Genomic DNA, 25,069 nt, shown 5'->3' with positions numbered 1-25,069 from the left:
TCATAGAGTCTAGCCACTAATCCAGCACTGTCAAGTCCACCACTAAACAATGTCCTTAAGTGCCACATCAACAAGTTTTTTAAATGGCTCCAGGGATGACAATTCCCTGGGCAGCCTATTTCAATGACTGACAACACCTTCCATAAAGAAATTTTCTCCTAATGTCCATGGACATGCTCCAGCACCTCGATGCCTTTCTTGTACTGAAGGGCTGTGAGAGTCCATCCGAAATGTCCCTCATCTGCCTCACAATCATCATGGAGAGAGACCAAAGAATAATTAAAACCCCTGTTTGCTGAACCGGTGGGGGGGAAATTCGTGTGCCTGAGGCCTGAAAGTATTGCTAGCTCACTGTTTCCACAGGTATTGTTTGCTGTATTTACACTGAGCTCGCAGGGCACTCTGCCCTTTTTGCACAATAGCTCTTGGCCTGGCTGGTTTGAGCTTTGGGGTGGTCCCTCCTCCAAGAGAAGACCCCTCTCACCAATCCTTAGCCATTGTGACAGACAAGTAGAGATGTAAGAAGCCTCTTCATCAAGGGACCGAGACATGAAATCCCTATGTGAGAAGGCCCCCTTTCACCTTCTTCCAGAGACTGGGACTGAAACTCCCAACTTGGGGGAGGTGTGCAGGGGCTGGGGGGAAGGAAAGCTGCCCAAAGCAAGATGGATGTCCCAGGTGCAGGCCGTCAAAAACAAAAAACAGTGGCTCTCACCTGCTGTGTAGCTTGGACTTTGTGTACACCCGTTTCAAATGCTATTTTTCCCCCCTGAAGACCTTTGTTTCGGTTGTGAAATTTATTCCCCCTTCCCCCAAAGAAAAAGACTGTAATTGGGGTCCAGATGAACTGTGCCTCTGAGATCTCCCCAGACATGACCTGGTGAGCTGGGCTCTGAAGGACTACGAAGACCACGTTTGGTAGCTATAAACCCACTCTTTTCCTTCCCTCTTTTCCCTTATTTTCTCCTTTTTCCCCAGTTCCTTCCCCAACACATTTCTGCTGTGGTTATTCCAATAAAGTTGAACTTGTTTGTTTATTACTGCAAATCCCCTGTGCTGTGTTGGTTTTTGCACCCTGAGATCACCCTACGAACCATCACGAAACCCATTCATAAGGATGGATCATTAAAAGGGCCCAGAACTGGACACAGGACCACCAATGCTGAGTACAGAGATACAATCACCGCCCTGGTCCTGCTGGCCACACCACTTCTGATCCAGGCCAGGGTGTCATTGGGTTTCTTGGCCACCTGAGCTCATTGCTGGATCATGTTCAGCTGCTATCAACCAGCACCCTCAGATCTTTCTCCACTGAGCAGCTTTCCAGCTACTCTGCCCCAAGACTGTAACATTACATGACATTGAATCAAACAAGACTACGAGTCTATAAATATGTGTGCATACATGTTTCAGTGTATATGTGCTAATAAATATCCATATTTATACTATTATGTCTTCCCCTCTATCCTTTATTTCTGCAAATTTGTTTTCCCAGGAGTCTCATTATATATGGTGGATTTTCTTAACAGGCTCATGTAAAATATTATAATATTGAGAATTTCAGCTTTTATTTGTCCCAACTATTAACTATTTCTCTAGCTGAGGTTTTAAGAAAAAATAATGAATCACAAAAGAGCTTCTTCATTTTCTAAAAAGGAAAATAAAATTAAAGAAACCCCCAAAACTTCCCAAAACTTGCCATGCACTTTTCTTCATAATCCTCTTTTTATTTTAAGAGAAATTAAAGAGTTAATAAAATGTCTCTCAAGAATCCTGAAAAATGTGGCTTAATCTGACCTCATTTTTACTGTAGGATTCACATCATTTTCTGTCATGTATTACTCCATGAAGCTAAACTCTTATCCATCTCTGCTACTTGCCTTCAATTCTCAGATTATAAAGCTTGTGCTGTTATCCAATGACTTCTCAGACAGAGTGCAAGATAAATGACTACAGGTCTAACAGTTTCTTTACACCTTCTTTTAGTCTTTTTTCTTATCCAGAAGAACAAAAGATACACAGTCCCTTATATTCCCACAACTCTAGAAGCCATGTATCATACATAGAGGTAACAAAGGCAAATGTAGTATGTGATGTAGCATCACTAAGTTCAGGAGGCTCTTTCATTGTGGATATTTAGAATCAAATTACACTGACACAAAGGCATCACTTGGTAATAAGAGAGACTACTCTTATTACTGGAAGAGCTGGAGCAATAATTTTGAGAGACACACTTTACCACTTTAATGCTTTAAGGAGTTTTAAATGGGACAACCAGAGTGATTTAATATCTAGAAGAGAAACTATCACACTACTTGTACAAAATAGAATAAGGGGATCACAGATGAGCACAGTTCTCTTTATCTGAAGTCTTATTTTTATGTTATCAATAACTCTTTCTTAGAGGAATACATCATCAGCGTACTTTGTCACATTATTTATGCCCTCACAGAGAACGCTGATGAAATTCAGAATCGAACTTGCCTTCCTTCTTCTTCCTTTCATTTCTTTTTCTGTACTCTTTCCAGTGTTACAATATAATTCTCCTTTTTTTGTTCTTACCAGCTTACTCTATTTGTACTAAATTTCTCTTGTGACATCTATCTCTGTCTCCTTCCCCTAACATTAAAGCTTATACTGCTCTAGCTTTTCCACCCATAGTACAAGAGTCACTCCCACATTTAATATAAAATACCAACAAAAACCTAAAAGTATGATCCATCTCATCAAGTACCAAAACCTTTCATTTGAAAGCAACTAGGACACATTTATTTAGGAAACTTTGTTACCTGGAAATACCAGCTCCCATTTGTGTCCTAAGCATTATTTAACCTCTCAGAGAAGAGCTAAAAGTCCTGTTATATCTTTTTCCTGAAATCTGACTTCAAGTAATAACCACTTCTTCCTTAAAAGCCATTTTTCCTTCAGCTTCTGTAATCAGCCATTATATACTTCTTTCTCACTGATTTTTCATTCTGTGGGAAGTGTAAGGGCCTAGTCCAGTTCTGGAATTCTAGGAATTACTACAAGAAAATTAAACAAACCCAAAAATCAGCAATGCAAAACCTAGGTTAGCTTTGGTGCTAACCTAGGTCTCCTTCTAGAGCAGAAAATACTGGACTTACACACTAAAACAAAAAAAAAAAAAAAAAAAAAAAAAAAAAAAAAAAAACACCCAAAAAAAAGTGGAAAAAGAGAAAAGGAATTTTTTTACCTTTTCCATGGGTAACATCCACAGTCCACGTGCAATTCAGTGAATTTGGATATAGATCAGGATAACCTGGGGATAAAATTGTTCCACTAGGTCCTCTAACATCTCCACCACATAAAGCTAGAAATAAAAAAAATAATAACAATTACAATAATAATAATATAAATAACAGAAAACATAGAAAATGTGAGAGAACAAACCTAAAACTTCCTGCCTTTAAAATTATTTAAAAGTAATTACTCAAATGACTTAGCAATTTAAGATATGACTAAAGACCATTTTTATACAGTAGAAAAAGAAATGAAATAAATTATTAATTAATTTTTTGTTTAATATGCATAAGAAAATCAAAATCAAGTCATTAGTTGTTTTTTTCAGGTTTCTGAAGCCTCTGTGAAAATTGTTAAGTTCAGCAGAGAGATGCAGGCAGATGATAGAGAGCCAAACAATATCACTTAAACAGAAACCAAGGCTGGAGAGTCAAAATGGTGGATCTTGGCTATTGAAAAATTATTTACTTAAAATATTTGCGCAGGGATGGTTGACCTCATTTCGTGAATACAATTATAATTATTGGTTATGTGTTTGTAGCTATGATGTTCGTGCTAATGAGAAATTCCAGTATAAGAATAAGCATTTCTATAGTTTCATTAGCAACTTTATAAAAGTAATCTGTAATTGAGCAATACAAAAATTAAATTACAGCTTTAATTAATGCAAAATACAAAAATTTAGTCATTACAACACTGGCAAAAATGTACAGCTCAATGATCTTCTGTTCCAGGGTTTTTGAAATACAACATTAATCAGGTAATTTTAGTTAGGACGAGTCTTGCATTTTAGAATTATCATATATCAATAACAGCTATTAAAATTCAGTACCAAGTCATTGCATCAGAGTTCTCTGAATATAGATTATCTCAGAAGGCCATACATTATAAAACAAATTACTAGTTCTATTTTTTTTTCTCAAGGTTAAAAGCATCTATTCCTTTTATTTTCCTTACCCTAATTATATGCATTACCAAAATTATTTCGCAGAAATATTTTAGAATAAAAGCAATGAACTATTGTCACCAGTTTCAGGTCAAATAATCTAGACCATTCCAGCAGTTGATTGCAGTCCTTCCAAAGTAATTAACACAAATTCTTCTCTTATCTTTAGAAGATGTTAAAGGTCTTCAAAGGCACTTTTGGAGAGATGCAAATGGCAGCTATTTGTCTGTAACTCCAGTTGATACAAATATCAAACCCTCCTCTTGCTCTATAAGCAGTCACTCAACTATTTCTTGCTCATGTCTGTGCTTCCCACCCTGCTGCCAGAGCAATGAGGGTGAGGGAAGGAGCCTGTCGAAGGTTGGAGGAGCAATGCCTCTTCCTGAGATGCTGCCCCACCTGCCCTAGCTGGTTTAACCTGCTCCTACCCCTCCCAAAACATCTGAGCACCTCCTAAGGCAGCACTCAGCAGTGTGACTCCTAAAGGAGGGAGAAGTCTGGCCTTTCAGTATGTGCTCAAACATTACATACTTCAGGAGCAAAGTGCTGTGAGTAATTTGCTGCGTCATGCTGTTTCTTCTCCTATGGCTTGATAGTTATGCTGCTTATGGCAATTTCTGCCACACTTTGATGGAGCAAATGATTGAAGTTACATTCATTATGCTTTTGCTGTTAATGTTATATATTTGAGAATGAATATATGGACATGTCATAATCTTCTGCTTGCGGATGTAAATTCATAACTGATTTGAGGACACAGAAGAAAGGGAATCGAGAATATCCAGAATGTACCTTCAATCTCACCTTGTACCTAAACAGACATTTGTGTCAATGAAATACATGCATTTTCCAGACATTTCAGTAGCACTGTGGAATGTTTTCATAAAGATCAATTATTTTTCAAATTTTCAAATTTTTCATAATGAGGCTATGGCACTGCATATCATCATTGTGTTCAGGGCACTAAAAGAAGTATACATTTAATAAGCCTTATTTTATAAATCAGAAATGGAATTTCATCCTATATACTAGGTTGAAGGCTGCCCTATTTTGCCTAGCTAAAATTTGTATGGTCATTCTAACTAAATATATTTCTGTTTTAAACATGCTTACTTGTCTGGATAGCCTCCTAGCTTTGTATGTGCTATTTCTCCTGCCAACTTTCTAGCCTTTGTTGGCCTAATTGTAAGATGCAAATTTGCAAATCCAGTACCACAGGCTGAAATAAGACATTCTAGGACCACATTTGTCCAATCTCTCCAATGTTGCCACAGGCAAATAACCTCCTTCCATATTAATTTTCCTCCTCACTTCTCTGATGAAGGGACAGTGAAGGCAAATACTGCCACTTTATAATCTGATCTTGCTATATTTAGACATTAGCAAAATACAGCCAAGGCTGTGACAGCATATTATTGGAGCTCCTGATGGTAACTATCTACTTCATCCATTAAATAATAAATACAGCCAGTTTTTATAATCATGGGCTACAGACCAAATAATATATTTTACAGGAGGTGTTTGGAAAACATTTCAGGAATGCAAATAGTGACAAAACATCTATGGCATGCCATCAGGCCTTCAGTGTAACTCTGTGAAGGCTAGCAGATGGCAGAAAAAGGCATCAAGGGAGCAGCCTTTTAGAAAATAAAGCCAAGCTGACAAATCTGAAACCCTACATGTGCAACTGGCCCTGAGAAGATGGCTAACAGCCCAAGCATGTAATATCACTACTAGTATCTGACTGTTTTTCAGAGTTCAAAGGAAAACAAGAGCACATAAAAATAAGATCACCAAAGGATAAATACACATATTTCCAAATTCTACCTTTCTACTTTATCTGATTATACCAAGATGGAATCTAGGAAGGAGTAAAAGTAGAATGAACAATTAAGGAAACAATTGAGGTACTACTTTTGATTTATAATGTGGAAAATGGAACATTATGTTAACACACCAATTAATTTTTTTCACACAATCAGAGAAGTTGAATCAAGATATGCCTGCATTACTGTTTTCCAAATAGTGAGAAGCAAAATAAAATTTAAAAAAATGTAAAAATACAACAACAATGAGAATAAAAGAACAAAAAAGTAAAGAGAACAAAATATAAAAGTGGTTTTATGAAATACAGATTGGTATGTAGACGTATACACTGTGGTGATCAGAAGTGATGTAACAATCTAAGAAGCAAGTTTTGGATTACTATGAATGAGGATTCCAATTTAATAGTGGAGTTTGGTTCGGATGTTCTGCTGAAATAAATTCTTACAATATTGGGCTGAATACTTGCACTCTCTTTTGTTGCAACTGCATTCATTTTGCTCAGTAACATGATCAATCACAAAAAAAAAAAGTGACAACAAGTAAGCTTAGCTTAGAAAATGGCTCCAAATATACTTTGAAAATAATTTTTGGCCCAAATAATTTCAGAACCTTTAGTCAGGCTACTCGTGTCTCAGTGGGAGACATGCAGGCCATGTTTCATCCCAAAAATACATTAATATTTGTAATAAAAACACTTGAATTTTGTCATTCATAGCAAAGTTCCACTTCAGACCATATTTCATGCTACTATAAAACTGTTATAGGAAATCAATCTTGCAATACTAGAAATAGCCTTATAATTTTCAGCCTACATATATTCATAGCCTATTTTTACCCATTTGATCTTCTGCTAAACTGTCATTATATTGTATTCCCTCTTGGGGTCTCACTTGGGAAGGCTAGCAAACCATGTAAGAATCTATGATTTCTGATCAGTAATGAGACAGGATTTTTTAAATCTACTTCAAAGGATATGTTTTCCATCTCTACAACCCTGCATTAACAATTGCAAGTACTTAGCTGGCTTGCCACAGCATCTATGCCACAGAAACATATTTCTAGGACACTTCACATTAGATTATGACATGTTTTCTCATATTTGTTTCTTTGTGTTTTCCATTTTATTCTCACATGCCCTCTGTTCTGGTTTTAGCATGTTTATATTTTACTGTAGAAGTCAGTTTGCATATTCTCTTCCTGCATAGGGTCATCCTGTATAGCTAGCTTAACACTTATTCACAGAAAACTCTCGTAAATTTTGCTTTTTATAACCATCAGGAAAACTCAATAACCACTAATTATGTTTGCTGTCACCTGAGATCTACAAATACAATTTACAATCTATTTAAAACAAGTTTGTTTTCATGTGATACAAGTCATTCTCAGAGTTATGAAGAGCCTAGTGATATGAAATGTCTAGAAATCTGGATATGAGAGGAAGGGGGTCTCCGTCAGAGAATGAAATATTATAGTTTATGACTTAAATATTATAGTTTATGATTTAAGCATTTTCATGAAGGACTTCTAAAACTGTATTACAAAAGCTGCAGAGAAGATCACCATACCCTGGATGGGGCTCTGAGAGGCCCTACAGCATTCACTGATGAAAACAAGTTGTAGTAACAACTCAGGGCCGGCTGGGGACATTGACCAAGCACAGGCCTGGTCCCTTCAGGGTGGAGGCCACAGCCCCAGGGCTGTCAGCTGCCAGGCTCACAGACCCTCACAGCAGAGAGTGGGGCAGAGAGGCCCTGGGTGTGTGCTGGAAAGGCCTCTGGTCAGAGGCAGTGGCTCCACCCTCCGCTGTGCTGAGGAGCCCGGCTGAGGGGCCCTTCACCCGGGGAAAACTCATCCACAGCAGAGGGAGTTCACAGAATTCACAGAATTCATAGAAGAGACCTTAAAGATCATCGAGTCCAACCCATGCCCTAACACATCTACTAAAACATGGCATGGCCCATCAAAGGGCACCCTAAAGGGTTCCCCAGACTCTGCACCAGAGCACCAGAGTTGGTCCAACAGACCCTCAGTGTTGGAAGGGACAGTGTCAAACTGGCCTCCTGCAAGGGAGGCACAGGGCATTCCCACCTGCCCAAAGTGTGGATTAACCCATGGAATTCTGCACTCTTCAGTGTGGTGCAGTGTGTGGCATCCACAAGGGACCCTGATCAACACGAAGACCACATGGAGGGGAGCAATGACACATGGCTGGGACCCTTGGGTGGGTGATATGCTTTCACATAACCCCTGTCCTTCCTTCTTTCCTTCCTTCCTTCCTTCCTTCCTTCCTTCCTTCCTTCCTTCCTTCCTTCCTTCCTTCCTTCCTTCCTTCCTTCCTTCCTTCCTTCCGCCACTTCCGCCACTTCCGCCACTTCCGCCACTTCCGCCACTTCCGCCACTTCCGCCACTTCCGCCACTTCCGCCACTTCCTTCCACCACTTCCTTCCTTCCCTCCCTCCCTCCCTCCCTCTCTCTGTCTCTCTGTCTCTGTCTCTCTCTCTCTCTCTCTCTCCTTTCTCTTTGCCTCTTTTACTATTAAATTCAACATTTCAATTCTTTGGCACCAGCCTCTAACCTCATTTGATTTTAATCTAATTTTTGGGTATATTTTGAACCTTCAAAGTTATTTCTGGTTTATACACAGAAACTCCACTTTCTTTGATCCTCTGGGTTTAAATTGGATCGTAACAGTCCCCATATCCAAAAAGAACAGAAAATATGAAGAAAATGTATGAGATAGATAAATAGATAGATACAGATTCCTATAAATGTATTTCTGATGCATTTCAACTGAGTGTTTATTAGTAATTCACTTTAAAAAAAATAAAATAAAAAGTGTTTTACTTTTTTAGCCTGATTGATGATGGTGATATCTGTGAAATTAGCATTTTTCACATTTTCAAATGGTATCATCTATTATTTCCTTATGTAAAGATTTTTCAAGAGACTGGCCATAGGTCACCACCCGCAAGTCAAACACTAACATAAAATGATGTATCTCAATTTTCTCAGGAAAGATAAAATTCTCTTAAGAAGAAGAAAAGCTTCCAGAAAAAAAAAATAAACAACCACAAACTTTTTTGCAGAAGTTCAATTTGTTGTAAGTACACATAATTGGAAACTATTTGGTTTTCAGAAGTGATGGAATGAGAAAACACACAATTATAATTGATTAGTAATAACAATTAGCTTTAGATTTGAACCATCGTCAGAGAAGACTAATAACATATGCTAGTTTAAAAAGGACTGCAGAGAAAAAAAAAAGAAAAATCTATCTATATGGAAATATCTTTGTGTATATATAAGTCTAAATACAAATATATGTGTGCACAAACACACAGAGGCCTCATTACATTAATTTATTTAATTGACTCTAACTTCCATCTACAAATGTAATTCTGAGATGATTTTCATTTATTGTGCAATTGGATAAGAAAAGTGGCATATAGAATAGACTAAAATTATTGAAACAGCAAATTAGAGCTTGAATCTAATATACTGTGCTTCACAGACCAAGTAACTTCAGCATTTGTCTTCCCTAATCATAGAAAATGTAATGTATCTTAAAATGGGATGTAGTTAAGTAGGGGTAAATAAATAAGGATATGGACATCAAATTAACATACTCAGCTACAAGAAATAAACCTTGGACTTGAGTTATATTATGCAAGAGATTAATTTAATATAAACTAACGTAGCCTAGATTACTCACAATATAAACTTGCATTTTGACCTTCTCATTTAAATGTAAAATAGACCATACATGCTTTCCGTTTTCAATTCTTGCTTCTATTTTACTATTTGAAGCAGTTTCTTTAATAGCTGTGTTTTAGTGGAAGTATTATTTTTATTTTAGAGATGTCAACAGAAGGGACATAATACCTCTGCATTATTCCTTGAATATGTTCCTCATGTACTGCATGAGTCATATTTGCTAATTCATTTGGTCATCTAGGGGTTTCTAATATAAATATTAAAGGTTTTCTTTTTTATCTTAATTGAATATTTTCATTCTATTTATTAATTTTTTATATAAATTAAGATCAGGGAATGACAATATTTTTAATTCAAATTATGAATAAGAATTATCTATTAGCATTCAATTGAATGTTATGATGAAAGGAATAAACAGCACTTTACACTCCTAACTTTTACATTCATTTTCCTATATTTTTTGATGGGATGACTACAGTAATTCATATACTGGGTAGAGTATGAATTCTCACAAATGGTTCCTCACATGTATTCAAAGCTTAAAAGCAAAATTCTATCATAGTATTCATAAAGAAAGGACATTATACGATATAATTTCATCTTTTTAGTTAAGCACTGGGTAGTGATTACAGTTAAGAAATTCAAGGCATTCCAGATACATAGGTAAAAAATGGATCATATGTAGTTGGTATATGGGAATGGTAGAGATGCAATATAAACAGTGTTTTCTCAGAAAAACTCGTAACCATTTTTTTAAACTGTTTTACCTTTTTGTTTATCTGGGCAACATCAAACACATAATGAAATATTTAGTTTACACTCCTTCAAATAATGGAATTTCACTCAACACCATGTTCTACTTTGAGGAGGATCTTGCTTTAAGAATTCCAAAATTATTTGTCTTGTAGTCATTTCTCCAAACCACACCCACTCATGAGTTGCCATGACCTATCTGCACAATTACCACGGTCTGTCTCCACATCACTACACAATATAATTATACAAAAGGAGATGCAGTTATCAAAAGAGCAAACAAAAAAGAACTTGTGTCTTCAGAAACCATCAGAGTAACATTCTGAATGCACAGTGATAGTGACTGATGTGTTTGTTAGTGGTATCATTAACACAAACCCAAACTCATAATTTATGGAAAGAACAGCCCATTTAGCAAATGCCCTTTTTTTGCCTGGGGTGCATGGACTCTGGATTGTTTTAAAAAACATTCCACCAGAGAATAAATTCAGCAATGAAATGAAAATCACATCAACCATAAACTGACTATATTTAATAGAATAAATGTACTCAATCCTACCTTTACAAGATATTTATTGAATGTAAAATCACCATTTAGCAATGTGCTCTGGAGAAAAAGAAACCTCATTTACCTAATGAATTGCATACTAGTTCGGCATCTTTAGGAAGAAATTGATCATAATATGTAAGTTTATTCCACAACAGAGAACAGTATTCATAGGGAGTGTGTTTATTTGTTTGTTTTACATGGTCAGCATCTAGTGCTTATCACCATTAAAAAACACATCCTAGTTTTGTGCTCTATTCAGAAAAATATCATCCCCTTGACTGCAAATTGTGGGAACTCTGCAATTCTTCATTGCAAGAACCTGACTGAGATGTGGAATCTTTCAGAAAATGGACTTGGAGAACTACAGAGGACCATTTTCAGCAAAGTGATTATTCACATCCCTTCCTATTACCACAGATTTTGAGTATTATCATAATCTGACACCTTCACCTTCCTGAACATCCTAAAATCCCAAAGCATTTCCTAACCAAACAATCTGCAGGCCAAAGAAGTCCCTGCCATTTTCTAAATAAAGTAATGCAGCAGGAATGGGTAGTCTTCCATATGGCAAATCACACATGATTCAATGAGCTTCTGTGTCAGTCTTCATTCAAATCTTTCTTTCAAAATTATTGTCCTGGGACACTAAGAACTGTATTAGAAAAAATAGAGTATCATGTATATTCTGTAGCTCATAACAGCTCAGGGGACTTTCTCCGGTTAAATACTAGAAATTAAATGGTCATATTACTCCTGAAAATATTTTTAACATCAAAAACATGCACCATGCTGCAAAGAGGGAAACTGTTTTAAGAAGTAAACATCTCAAATAATGTGACTGAATGAACATTACAATCCACTTTCTTAATAGTACATCTAAATGATATGACCCCAACTGGGAAAGCATTAAATGAACAATTCCAATTACAAGAGATGACTGAAAATGTTGGATAATTCTTCAGATTTAATGATATAACAGAGACCACTTATGGCTGGTTTAATAATCATCAGATATAATGTGGTCCTAATAAATTTCCACAGTGACGGAAGGGTGTGAAGTTCTGTTAATAAGCCATAAACAGAGGGATCATCATGAAACAGGAGAAAATGAAGTTTCTGAGTCAGGTGCAAATGAACTTAATTTAATGGGTTTTACGTCAGCAATCTCTGTCCATAGATGGATACCCAAACACAAATGTTTTTAAGCTGTGATAAGTGCTTTACAACCAGATATACACTAAGTTTGCAATCAGTTAGCTCACAGTTACATAAATTCAGATAGATAAACCTTCAGTAATCTGCAGGATTAAATAACTATATATCATTCTCTGTTTCATATGTCTTATCATATGAGATATATGGCATTTATTTCCTCTAATTATTCTTTCACTTTCCTAAAAATACAGGTTTTACGGGCTCTGGCATTTAAATAATTTTGACTAATAACAGTCTGGCAAAACTTGTAAAACTCAAAGTACTCTGTATTAAATCTGTTCATCCTTACCATCACAAGTTGGGAGTGGGTGACTCCACCAGTGATTTTTTTCACATAGTAAAGGCTCCTCATGACTGAGCCTATAACCTGGATCACAACTAAATGAGACAGTGGAACCTATAGAGAAGTCATGTCCATAACGCCGTCCATGCACTGGTATGCCAGGATCCAAGCAAGAGTAAGTATTAACAGTTACACCTAGATTAAAAAAAAAAAAAAAAAAAAAAAAAAGGAAAAGAAAATAATTAAACAAAGGACCCATAGATTTTTTAAAATTAATTTAAGTAATTGGTTGTGATGGTTGTGCGGTGAAGGCTTCATTATCTCACATTTACAGTGAATTATCTTTCCACTACTCTTCTCGGTGTTACCATTAAAAGATACTATGGATCACAGTTTGAATCCTGCCATTGTTGTAGAGAAAAATAAGAAAACTATCCCATAATTTAAAGGATATTTAGTTTGATCCTGTCTTAGTAACATTAAATGATTTTGTACGTGATGCTGATATTAAAAAGCTTTAATGATCACTCAAAATTTTGATTTTCAGCCTTTATTTTTTCCTGGACAAAATTTGCTAGCATAGCTGACATTGGTTACATTTCTTCTGATATTTATATTTTAAATATTTACATAGATCAATTATTTACATAAATCATACTCATACCTAATGTTATTTGATATATGAGACATTGAAAAGATAAAGAATAGCAGAAAAGAATAAAGAGAAGTTGACTTGTTAAGGGATTTCAATGTGTGCTAAAAAATTAAGCCTTTTAGGTTATTTCCCAGTGAGAAGTTAATATACAAAGCTTATATAAAGAAGTCCATTATAAAACAGTAATGAAAAAACCTCAACCCTCTACAGATAGTACTGAAATTAGTAAATTACTAGAAGTATTCAGTGCAAAAATTTTTAATGCATGTTATTCCTTTTATTCCTACATAGAAGTCATAAAAAGTCTTTCATTACAAAGAAATTCATTGTGGAAAGATATAATTAGCATAAAAGTTATGAACATATAAAAGATATAAAGAGCTTTCAATACATTATTTGAAGGGAGAAGAACTGATGAATAGGAGACCACTGATCATTATTATTCGTGTTTACAAAAAGGAAAGCAGAATTGGATTGTACTGGATAATGCAACATAAGAAACCAGTAAGAATTAAGTAAAAATAAAATGAATACTAGACTTCTGTCTATAAACAGAGGCTATTAAACAGAAAAGAAAGTACTGAAAATTGTTTATTTTGTGTACCAGGGGTAAGAATATACATTTTCCATGCTCTCTGATAGTATAAATTTAGCCTTTTACTCCACTGGTGTAGAGAACTGTGGGGTGTGGATCACTTTTACAAAAAAGAGTACTTTATAATGAAATTCAAGAATTTATTTATAAAGAAATTTCAGGTTTCTTTTCAAACTTTATTTAATTGAAACGGTTTATTATTTGTAATAAGTCCAGATTTTCTTTTTTTGCTGTTTACATTCCCAAAGTATAATTTCTATCATTTAACATTATTCAGTCTTTCTAGGAATTTAGTGTCTTGGTGGGCAGTCTTAATCTAGCGCTCCTAATGTGTTAGGATAGCCTTCTTTCAAACTTCTGAATGGATGAAAACTAACAAAATCATCACTTTTTCATAATGCAGAAGAATTTACAGGTAGACATTTGTGGGTGAATGCTAGGTAATAATTTTGGTATAATAGGAAATTTTTTTTCCAATAAAAAGCCTGAATTTAGCATTCACTGGACTTCAAATCAATCCAAATTTTATCTGGCAATATCTCCCCTATGCATGTTAGTTTTAGTACCCTTATAGTGGCCAGGAATAGTGAAAATTGCAAAAAATAATGTTAAAAATTAAGAACATCTGGAAATTTTTGGTAATAACTCCAAGTAGAAGTACAAGCAATGTGCCAATAACATTTACAAAGCAAATAAGATAGCAATTACAGTAAAATATTATTTCTCATATAAGTAGGAATTATTACAACAGAAGTTATATTTAGAAAGACAAAATGTAAATTGAATTATAATATTTCAACATAGGCATTTTAATAATTAATGAAGTATGAAATCTTACAGATACTTTCTGTGACATAGTTTATATGACTAAAATAAGGACAAAAGAGTATTTTTATGTCAGAAAAAAAAAATCATACAGGCAAGTTTTTAGAATCCAAAAAATCCATAATCAACCAATTTCATTTCTTGATTGGTCATTATGAAAACTGCATTTTCCCCTATGTTCAGTTAAAGCTGCAGATACATTAACCAGAACACTAATTCAGTTTTTTTCTTAGCTTTTCATAATCTTCCTGATCTCATGCCATTTTACACTCACAAAAATGCATTGCATAAAATTTAAGAATATTAGGACATAAAAGCAGCCTCCAGAAGAAAGGCATTTACTTCTTATTCTCATCTTTTGATTCTTAATGCACAGAGCAGTGCATCAGTGACATTAAACATAAATAAAAGTAGTGGTCATCTCTTTTGCACTTTAACATTACTAAATCTTTCTCAGATTGGGATATAACAGGAAATTAGCCAATATGAAGCCTGTACATTACTAGGGTAAGCATTGAGGGGGAGGGAAGATCAAATAATACATCATAGAGGTACTTACTTTCATAGTGAATTTTGAATCCATTGTTAGAACGACTGTTATCAGTTGTAAAGAGAAGATACATGAAATTGCTACTGCTAAACAGAAACTGTGGGACCTGTGTACCATTGTAAGAACCCAGAAGTGGAGATAATAGGTTTGGTCCATCATGAACTTCCAAAACATCGTAATTCAGTTCAGTCTGAAATCTGGAATTGTGGAAAAACACAGAGGCACAAAATTTAAGAGACAGTTAAAGCAAATTCAATAAACACATATTTTTTAAACTATGCACCTTTCATGAAATATTTTTTCTCCACATATCTATTTTTTCAATACCATTGCAATAATATTAATTATCTTATATAATTTATGCAATAATAAAATTTCAAGTTAGTTCCTTCGAAAGATGAGAAATAAATTTAAACTCCTTGAGCTGGTTTGTATGGCAGGAAACAAAAGCTAAAACCAATTTGTTAATGAATATTAACAATTAAAAATTCATATGCTATTTTATAACATTATTATTTTTCCTTTTGAATAATTGATTAAATTATATAGAGGGCATATTGATGCATTTGGCAAAAATATCAAAGTACTTTGTATCATCAAGGGCTCATACTCTTGAGTTCCTACTTTACAATCATCTCTAAGCAGGAATAGAATTATTTGACTCTTGACTCCAGTGGCTTTCTGCCAGCTGAGACTCAGTCCAAAGTAGTGACAGAAGTTGTTTGAAGAAAAACCCACAAATAAAATCCTTTTTAGAAAGCACTAAATACAGTATGTGTGCTCTCCCTGTCAAGGAAAGCTGAGTGTGATAGTGCTGCTAGATATCTCCTTGCTTGTCTTCTTTTAGATGGTATCAGCAATTCTAAACACCTGTTTGGTGTTTTGACAGTGGCTTATCTCTTTCTTGCTATGACAGACTTTAAATCAATCATAATGCTTTATAATGGACTCTGATGGATTACTGAAAAACCTTTCCCGAATTAAAAAGCAACAATTAACGGCAGGATCTTACAATGATCCTTAGATATTCTTAATTCTCGCTTTGATTTACTCAGACACCTGATTTAGCTAGGTGAAATCCATTCAAAGAACTGTGTGAGTAAAGCCAGTGTACTGAGGAACTCGATATTTCAGTATTTATGTCCCATGAGTGAGAGCCTAAAGATCTAAAGGAGTCTGGCAAAAGACAAGAAGACAAATTAAACCCACAAAACATGTATTTTCTTTTATTGATGTTCTGCTCCCACTAAATAATGTATAAAAGAGCCCAGAACTAAAGTGATAAGGAGTTACAGAAATGAAGTGGGATAATCCTAGAAGCAGGAAAACTGAAAATTTTGGGTTTTGTTAGCTCCCCCAGTAACTTGCAATGACATCCTGCTGAAAAGCTACTAGGCAATAACTTGCTCTTTCCAATATTTTCTTTTTTTTTTGTCTTTTTTCCAGCAATCCATACAACACAGGAGAAATCTTGGAAACAGATAATTTAGTCTTGCTCAACTTTCTTAGCACCTATATCAAAAGCGTACTTGAGACAGGTGTTAAAAGCCATGGATCTGATAAATGTAACGCAACTAAAGTCAAGTTGAAATTAAGTTGAGTCTCCAAAGACATAAAGGAAGTTCTCTCAAAACTACTTAGACTATATCACCACAAATATCAGACAAAATATGAAGATGGAAAAAATAAAAAATGACCCATAAAAAAAATGTAAGAACTATTTTAAGTGAGATAAACTGGAACAAATTTGAAGAAGGCATTATGTTTAATGCTTTTGCTTGGTCATTTAGCTCAAAAACTGAAAAAATTTCATTTATAAATCTCATGCTTATATCAGTTTTTCCTTCAATATCTCTTCCCTTGATGCTCAACATATCTGCTATATTTACATACTTTTTTTTCCCCTCAATGTAACAAAAGAGTAGGGGCTTTTAGGAAACTGGAAAAGAAATACTCTACGCTCATGAGAGACCCTTCCAATGTTCTTTCCTACTTAGTTGATCATTATTGTTAAATTACCCTGAATGTCTTAATTGCTATGTCATGTCTAATCTTGTGAAGGGCTCACAAGAAGACAGGAGTGAAAAAAGTTTTAAAACAGGAGATCCCATATACACTTTTTTAGGAGGCCTTATTTGAATAGACAAAGGTGCCTGAATATTTATAACACACATCTTTGTTTCTAAGAGACATCCTTATCAACTCATTGCAGTGTCAGGATTTCCTGCTCCACAGTAAATACTCAATAGACAAACGTGACTAGTACCCCAATCAGTACTTTGCTATCAGCATCTCTCACATTTAAATACTCATAATTAGGCTTCATGATAAACACTTCATTACAGTCAAGAATGGCATTGCCATTCCTCACTTCTGCCATTTCAATTGAGCCTAAAAAGATTCTGATTTATAACAAAATATCAACAGATCATATATCTTAGACAATTCCTTGTAGAACAGGAATAAACATTTTAAAAAATACATGCACAATCATATAAAAATATGTGAAAAAGTATTATTTTTTGTGTGCCAAAAGCACAAAATAAATAGTGATTTTTATTTGATTTGTCTTTAGATCTTCTTTTCTCATGTCTATATCCTTGGCACAGGAATGGTTTAGCATACAGTTATGGAATGCAGTACCTCACTCCTACCCAATGTGGTAAAAGAGAAGATATAGGAAGGTAGGAAGATTAAAAGGAAACTACTCTGCGAGTAAGAAACTTAGAAAATCCAAAAATTATTTAAAAGGTATAGATATGTACAATAAATATTTATCACTGACCAAGAAATTAAAATTCTTTCAAACATCCACATATATTGTGGAAATTTTGGTATTTGCACCAATAAAGGCTACCAATAAAGAGTATGTATGGTTGTCAGGACAAAGTTAAAAGGTAAAGAAATAGGAAAAATATGAGTTTGTTTTTTTTTTTTTTTTTTTAATCATATAGGAAAGTAGTTTGGCTATAGTTTTAAAACTGTGATTTCAACAAAATATCTTTTTCTCTTAAGAAAGTGCAGCTGAAAATTTGCAAGCAGAAGCAGCAGAACAAGGGTAGCCAAGACAAGAATGAGCCTTTTAAAAGCTAATGCATAAATTACTCAGAAGGCAAATTTAAACTATGTGGAAAATACTAATGTCTAAGTAAATAACATAACAGCAGTTAACAAAATGTTTTCTTTCATTACACTATAAAGTTTTATTCCATCATTTAATTTATGAAAAACTTTTTCTTTGCATCCAGACACATAGCTATATATATCTAAGTGCATCTGTGTGAACATACATAGATGTATTTTTAAGTGTACTTCTGCACAGAGATACATAGGAGTGCACGTTTGTCTGCAAGTGGGGCCTCTCTGGATTGCTGCATCTGAGCAATATGCGTACCAGACCAATTCTGACAAGTGACAAGAGCGTCAAAAATGAGCAGCAATGGGAAAAAAAGTACCATAAAGAGGATGGAAGCTTTCTCTGTGATCCAAAGAAACCACATCTTGTTCTTTTTTGATCTTTCTTACAAGAGTAATAGAGGTTGTGCAATTTTATGACAAGGCATTAATGTATTACAAACAAAAACTGTATGCAAGAGAGGGTCAGATTTAGTGAAACTCAGGTGCAAAGAAAGAAAATGCAACGGGCAAATATAAAGGCAAATGCTTTTTACTTTGAAATGACATTCCACATGAAATATGTAGCTTAAATGAATTACTGAATTAAAAATCAACTATTTGAAATTATAATTTTCTTTTCAAAAACTTAAAAACTTAAGAAGTTTCAGCAGGAGGGAGTTATTCAATTTTTTATTGTAGTCTAATTGACAAAAATTTGGTAAATCATAATTTTAAGTGATTTTGGAAGATTAGCTTTCATGTTATAGTAAGGATAGAAAATAAAGTGTACTTATTACATGTCCTTTGATTGTTTATATTTTCCCATGTATATTTTATTATAGAGTAAGCTATAGTAAGAAAAAAAAAAAGGTTTGAAAAATCTTATCACAGTGACAAATTTTAAGAGAATACAAAATTCATCCCTTGCTAAAAAAGCCTTTCCTTTTATACTATATTAATATGAAAAAATACCTTCTTTTAAGTCAAGTGTGAGCAGGCCTAGTCAAAACATGCTGTATAAATATAAACTGAAAAGTACTTGTATGATATTTGTACACTATAATTTTGATCATCAATGGCACTTTTTTACTGGGTTTTCATCTAAATTTTTTAATATCTACAATTAAAAAATATCCAAAACATAAGAAGAATATCATTCTTTATTGCATTTTTTGTCTTGGTTTCTGATAAAGAGTTCAAATTAAATGCCAACATCTTTCTACCATGAGAAATGTGAGGTGCTTAAGCACATTTCAGTCTTTTGAATAAGGAAGGGACCTTAGTAACAGACATTAGTCTAGGAAGGGTGGAATGCTGCAGTAATTAGAGGACACTGGAACTCCATCCTGAGAGCACACAATCCTTTCACAATAGTTCAGCTATTGTGATAATTAAATATTCAGAGTAGGAGAAATTATGACTGTATTTAATTTAATTTTCACAGCTGATTCAGATTTTCAGAGTTGACAATTATGGGATTTTGAAAGAAAAAAAAAGAACATAGCAATTATAATTCATGATAGCAATATAGTCAAAAGAAAATGAAACATGCTAATATTTAAAACAGGCATTTTTTATTGGGCTAGACAGGTTTAAATACGGGTAAGAGGGTAGAAATTTCAAAAGCTTTTCAGCACATCAAAGTAGAAATTACACTCAAGATAATATCTGTGCTCTGAAGAAGTTTCCAAAAGTCCTATGTGATAATAAAATTGCTTGTTTTTAGAGATAATGCAAATTAATGTTATGATAAAGCTAATAACTCCTGTTTCCTGGTAAAAACTGGAAAACAAGAAGTAAGAAAAACTTTAGCCAAGACCTTTCGAATGTAATTTTGATAGAGTGTCCAGGTTCAGCTTCTATCACCCACTCACAATTCAAGGAATCTTTATAATACCCTGGCCAGCCTGGAGAGAGGATTACTCCACTTGGAGATGAAAAATGCCCACCACATGGAGCTAAAAATGAAACAAACAGAAAGGTAAATAGTACAGATTTATTAAGTGCAATATTTACCAATTTCAATATAGGACAATTAGAATGAACAAATATTTAAAATCTAGTTGCAGGAAGATGCAGTTTCTTCAAAACTGACAGGCTCTGGGGTGTTCAGAATTAGATGGAGATAACTGAATTAAGGCCTTAAATAGATGAAATAAATTGCTCAATAATTCTGAAAAAGGGTTTTTTTTTTTCCTATAATACATTTTCTGCATTAAAGAACGTAAAGAAAACACAGAAAACATCATTATTTTTGCTTTTAATGGTGAGCAGAGAGTCTTGAAAAACTTGCTGAAGTTTCAGCTGAATTTAAAGCAAGAAATCAGTGAACTGTTACTTTAAATTTGACATCATGGAATCTGTTGTTATACCACATATGTTTTGCTTGGCATGTTAGCAGTTCAAATTCCTCATTCATGAAAAAGACATACCTACCATTCTTCTTACCATACTTACCATTAGTTGATATTTTTTAATTGAAAAATATATATAAATATTGCAATATATACTTCTGCAAGCAGTACTCATGTAGAGGGGAAAGATCACCGGCTTCAGCCTTCTCAAGGGTATGCCTTATCCATCCCAGGACACCACTGACCTTCTTTGCATCAAGGACACAAGTTTAACTTGGTGTCCATGAGGACACCCGGGGCCTTTGCCATTTAGACAGAGAGCAGAAGCATGTTACTTTGTAGGAAGAGAAGGCTGCACCATAGAGTTTCATAACACTATGGTTTCAGTGGCCTTTATGAATGCATGGCTACTCAGAAAAAAAAAAAAATCCCAAAACCCACAAAAATCTATGTCACAGTGTCACAGCTAACAATGCATATCACTGTATATCACAAAGAAGCTGGAAAGCTATTACAGGTACCGTTGACAAGCTAGAGTCTCTATGAAAAATAGTGTAAAATACACAACATTTTCTGACAAAATCATGGCTATTTATTCCATTTCTGTTTGTGGTTTTTCACCTAGCAAAGCCTGCAAAAAGTTTTGGTTGCTCATTTTGACAAAGTAGAACAGTATATATCATTGTCTATATTATTCTGAACTTCTTCATTACAGAAAAATATATTAATTTTGTTCTCTTTGAAAAAGCTTCAAATTGAAGACCATGAATTATTACACATTTGTCTGATCTTCATTTTTGTCAGGAGAATACCAAGGCCCCATATTTAAATGTCAATTTGTTTTAAACAGGTTTGTTTTGGTTTCTTTTATTTTATATTTTTTTAAGGACATAATACTCCATCTTTCCATCCTGTGTAGGGAAAAGAAAAGGTTTCTAGAAGTTACAGAGTTCAGAATTCAATATGTTGCAAACAATAAATATGCAGATGCATGCCTCTTTTTTTACTCAGTGATGGATTTAACGTGGGCGTTTCTCACCTTTTATCTTAGAGTTGTTTTTTCATACTACCCTCAGTAAACAGTATCAGTCAAACATAAGTTATTTTAACTCATATTTATCTCAACAATCAGAAGATTAACTCTAGAACATTCATAATCTCTATATTTTATTGTATATAAGCACTTTGAAATATTCATTGTACATATAGAGCCTACAAACAACAAAATATATTGACAAAATAGGAATCAGATGGCCTTGCACTCCAGTACACTCCATATTTACAATAGTGTTACTAAACTTGTACAAAGTTCCATATTCTCACCAAATTTTCATTACACAAATTGCATTTAGAATATGGAAAAAGCTCCAAACCTCTATTACAAAAATATTCCTATGAATAGTGCAATAAAAGTAAGGCACACTGTAAGATTGCCTAAATTTGGAATGAGTTTTCGATTTTATTTAGCAGTGTTTTGCTGCCGATTTTCCTTAAAGAAAATGTTTCTTATCTGTCCTCTGATTGTGGCTCTTGCAGATAAATATCAAATGGATTTTTTTGTTTGACTTTCACCATTACATGCTGATTTCCTAAACCCAGGAGAACTTTCCTTCAGAATAGCTGAGCTACTGAGCTTATCTTAAAAAGCCTTGTTTATTAGAAAATAAAACTCTCGAGTCATCGTGCCAAAGGATTGTTTCCCTAACCTTTTTCACACTGATTTTAATCCCCTCTTCATTCCTACAGTCTTGTTTGATGGTTGTCTGACAGGTTCATACACAGTGTTCATGTGTTCAAAATGAAACTCTAGAAATATAACACAACTAGAGATGGTCATCAAGCAGAATCTCTTTATCAAACAGGCCTATGTCAAATAGTAAAGAACAATTTCAATCTGATCTAAGAATTCTCACAAAGTCATTTGTATTTATTTCTTTGTATAGCAAGGTGCATGGGTTGAAACAGGAAATTTTCCTACATGAGCAAGAAAAAAGTCTGTAGGATAACAGGCTATTCACAGAAACACTAAACATCTTGTAGACTCATAGTTTTAGAAATGTTTTTTTGAAGAGCTTATCACTACTGCTACAGAATGGATATTAAGCCCTACAAGACTTACACAGAAAGACCAAGGTTAGAGCTTCAGCATGGGTACAACAGCACAATATTAGAACAGATTATGGGAAAATCCTCCACATAACCCTCACATAGGAAAGATGAAAGGCATGTGGACAGGAATCCCAAACTCAAATTCAACAGGGAGCAGCAAAATCAGGATCTCTTCACTGAAAAAAGAAGCCAAGAACCAGGGATGCTCACTTGGGCACATGCACACACACACACACACACAAACACGGAGTTAGTGCCTTCACAGACATATCCAATTCCACCTGAGAAAGGTGAACAGGACTGGTTTTGTCACAGGAAAGGGGTTTGGTGACAACAAAGTGGTTGTCTGAGCTGAAACAGAATCCTGGGCTGTGGGCAGGGCTGGGAGGAAGTCCCAGCAGAGGCTAGCCAGGATTGCCCTGAAAAATTAGAATGTTGAGCCTGTTAATCTGCAGCAGATTAATAAATAGCTCCTTCTTGTATACTGTAATTTGTGACAATTCTCAACTGTAAGGAAAACTGCACAGCAGTCACCTCCTAGCCAGTATATGGAGCTTATGCCTTTGAATTGATATATATGACAATGAAATTATCAGGTATATGTAGAGTTTATATCAAACATCTTATATCAAACATTTCTCTGTTTTACAGACAAATGTGTACACAGTAAATAAAACTTCTGAACATCCCAAGAGACCAATTAAATTATCAATTTAAAAATATTTTAATTTGCCTTCCAATTTTATTATAAATTTTAAAATATATCTAATTCTACAGCTCATAAAAACCATCTAATTCAAATATACCTGTGTTTTAAACTTTAGGATTCAAAAATATTTTCCACTCAGTCTCAGACCACCTGGGAATCATATTATCATTGTGCATGGATGACATTTAAAAATATTCCCAGTAATTTAAGATTTAAATGTAACATTGAAAATGCAACCTTATCCTTTATTAGCAATGTTGTACAGATCCATGCACCTTATAATAAAGAAAAGGTATTATGAGTTATCCTGTCCAGTGAAACTGGCACACCTTATATTATATCTGTGAAGCAATAATCATTCATCACAGAAAGTAAACATGGATGCAAAGCATATTGCAAGCAGTTGCACTAATGTATTAAAATTGTTTAAATTTTGTCAGGAAGGCAGTTACACAGTGAAAATAAGAACTAAACCGTTGTTTAAAGTAAAAGCTAAGAAACCAAAGATTATATTATAACTGTCTCTTGGGTTTTTTTTTTTTTTTTTTTTTTTTTTTTTTTTTTGTTTTTTTTTTTTAATTATTACAAACAGCTGAATTAATTTTTCCCCTTTAGGTACAAAGTTCCTAGAATATAGACAAGTAATGAAGCAAAGATTATATTTTAGCGTCAGTTAGTATAAACAAGTCAAAGGAAATATGTATAACACTGTGATTTTAGGTTGCTATGTATGGAAGTACGCAATTTCTACAAAAAAGAGAAATCAATTGCTAAGAGAGTCTTCCCCAGCCTAGAGTCACTGCAACAGATAGGTAAAACATCTTAAACAGTTTTAAATACCATAGCCAGAAGAGATCAACATCATTCCAATCTAATACTATATCAGCTATAACAGAAGCTTTGTGCTATTCATTTGCAAAAATCTCAACTGCATTTGGTGGCAGTTTGCAATGCATTACATCAAGTTCTCCTGATTTAGAAAGAAATATTATACATACCTCCACACTTAGGAATAGGTCCACTCCACATTACTTTTCCATCCACTAGCATACAAGTAATTGTTTCAGTTCCTTGTGTTTTAATAAATCCTTCTTCACATATAACTGAAATTGAGCTCCCCAGCTGAAAGTTATCCCCAAAACGCCGAGCATTGATTGGCACTCCAGGATCTGGGCACTCATTATGTCCAAATGCTTTTTAAGAGGAAAAAAGAAAAGTTGTAGGGGACATAGAACTCTTACAAGGGAGATGACATTTTGAAGATTTTCATCACTAGTAAAAACAAACAATTTGTATTATGAAACTGAGGGGATAAATAAGACTCAAGAATTTTCTCAAGAACAATTATTTATGTAAAACAGCATAAATAATTGCTTAAAATATGAAGTTATAACAGCATGGACCTCAGCTTGGACAGCTTGTTGCTGGCAGATTTCAGTGATGGCTAAATTCTCCTTTTTCAACAACACTCATCCTATTTAATGTTAAAATGGGACAGAATGTTCCTTCAGAAGGGCAGGGCAAGCATTTATGTATGATACAAAAACTTTACTCATCTTTTGTAAATCACACCATTTGAGCCATATTGACCTTCAAGGGCTTTATC

The 25,069-nt window shown here is 34.3% G+C and overlaps 1 protein-coding gene across 4 annotated transcripts in view; it reads right to left on the bottom strand.

The window, feature by feature from the left end:
- CSMD3 (CUB and Sushi multiple domains 3) overlaps positions 1–25,069 on the bottom strand; it is a 585,000-nt gene that overhangs the window by 224,398 nt on the left and 335,533 nt on the right. For all 4 annotated transcript variants that reach the window (XM_058018891.1, XM_058018902.1, XM_058018909.1 and 1 more), the window contains 5 exons: positions 24,462–24,656; positions 20,111–20,249; positions 15,184–15,371; positions 12,556–12,744; positions 3,215–3,331 (listed from right to left, as the gene is read on the bottom strand). In XM_058018891.1, coding sequence (XP_057874874.1) covers positions 3,215–3,331; positions 12,556–12,744; positions 15,184–15,371; positions 20,111–20,249; positions 24,462–24,656 — 828 coding nt within the window. The remainder of the gene's footprint in view (positions 1–3,214; positions 3,332–12,555; positions 12,745–15,183; positions 15,372–20,110; positions 20,250–24,461; positions 24,657–25,069) is intronic.

The sequence above is a fragment of the Melospiza georgiana genome, chromosome 1 (genome assembly GCF_028018845.1).
Source record: "Melospiza georgiana isolate bMelGeo1 chromosome 1, bMelGeo1.pri, whole genome shotgun sequence".
NCBI classification, from domain to species: domain Eukaryota; kingdom Metazoa; phylum Chordata; class Aves; order Passeriformes; family Passerellidae; genus Melospiza; species Melospiza georgiana.
Note: the sequence above shows the minus strand (reverse complement) of the source record. Positions and strands in the feature narration are given on the sequence as shown.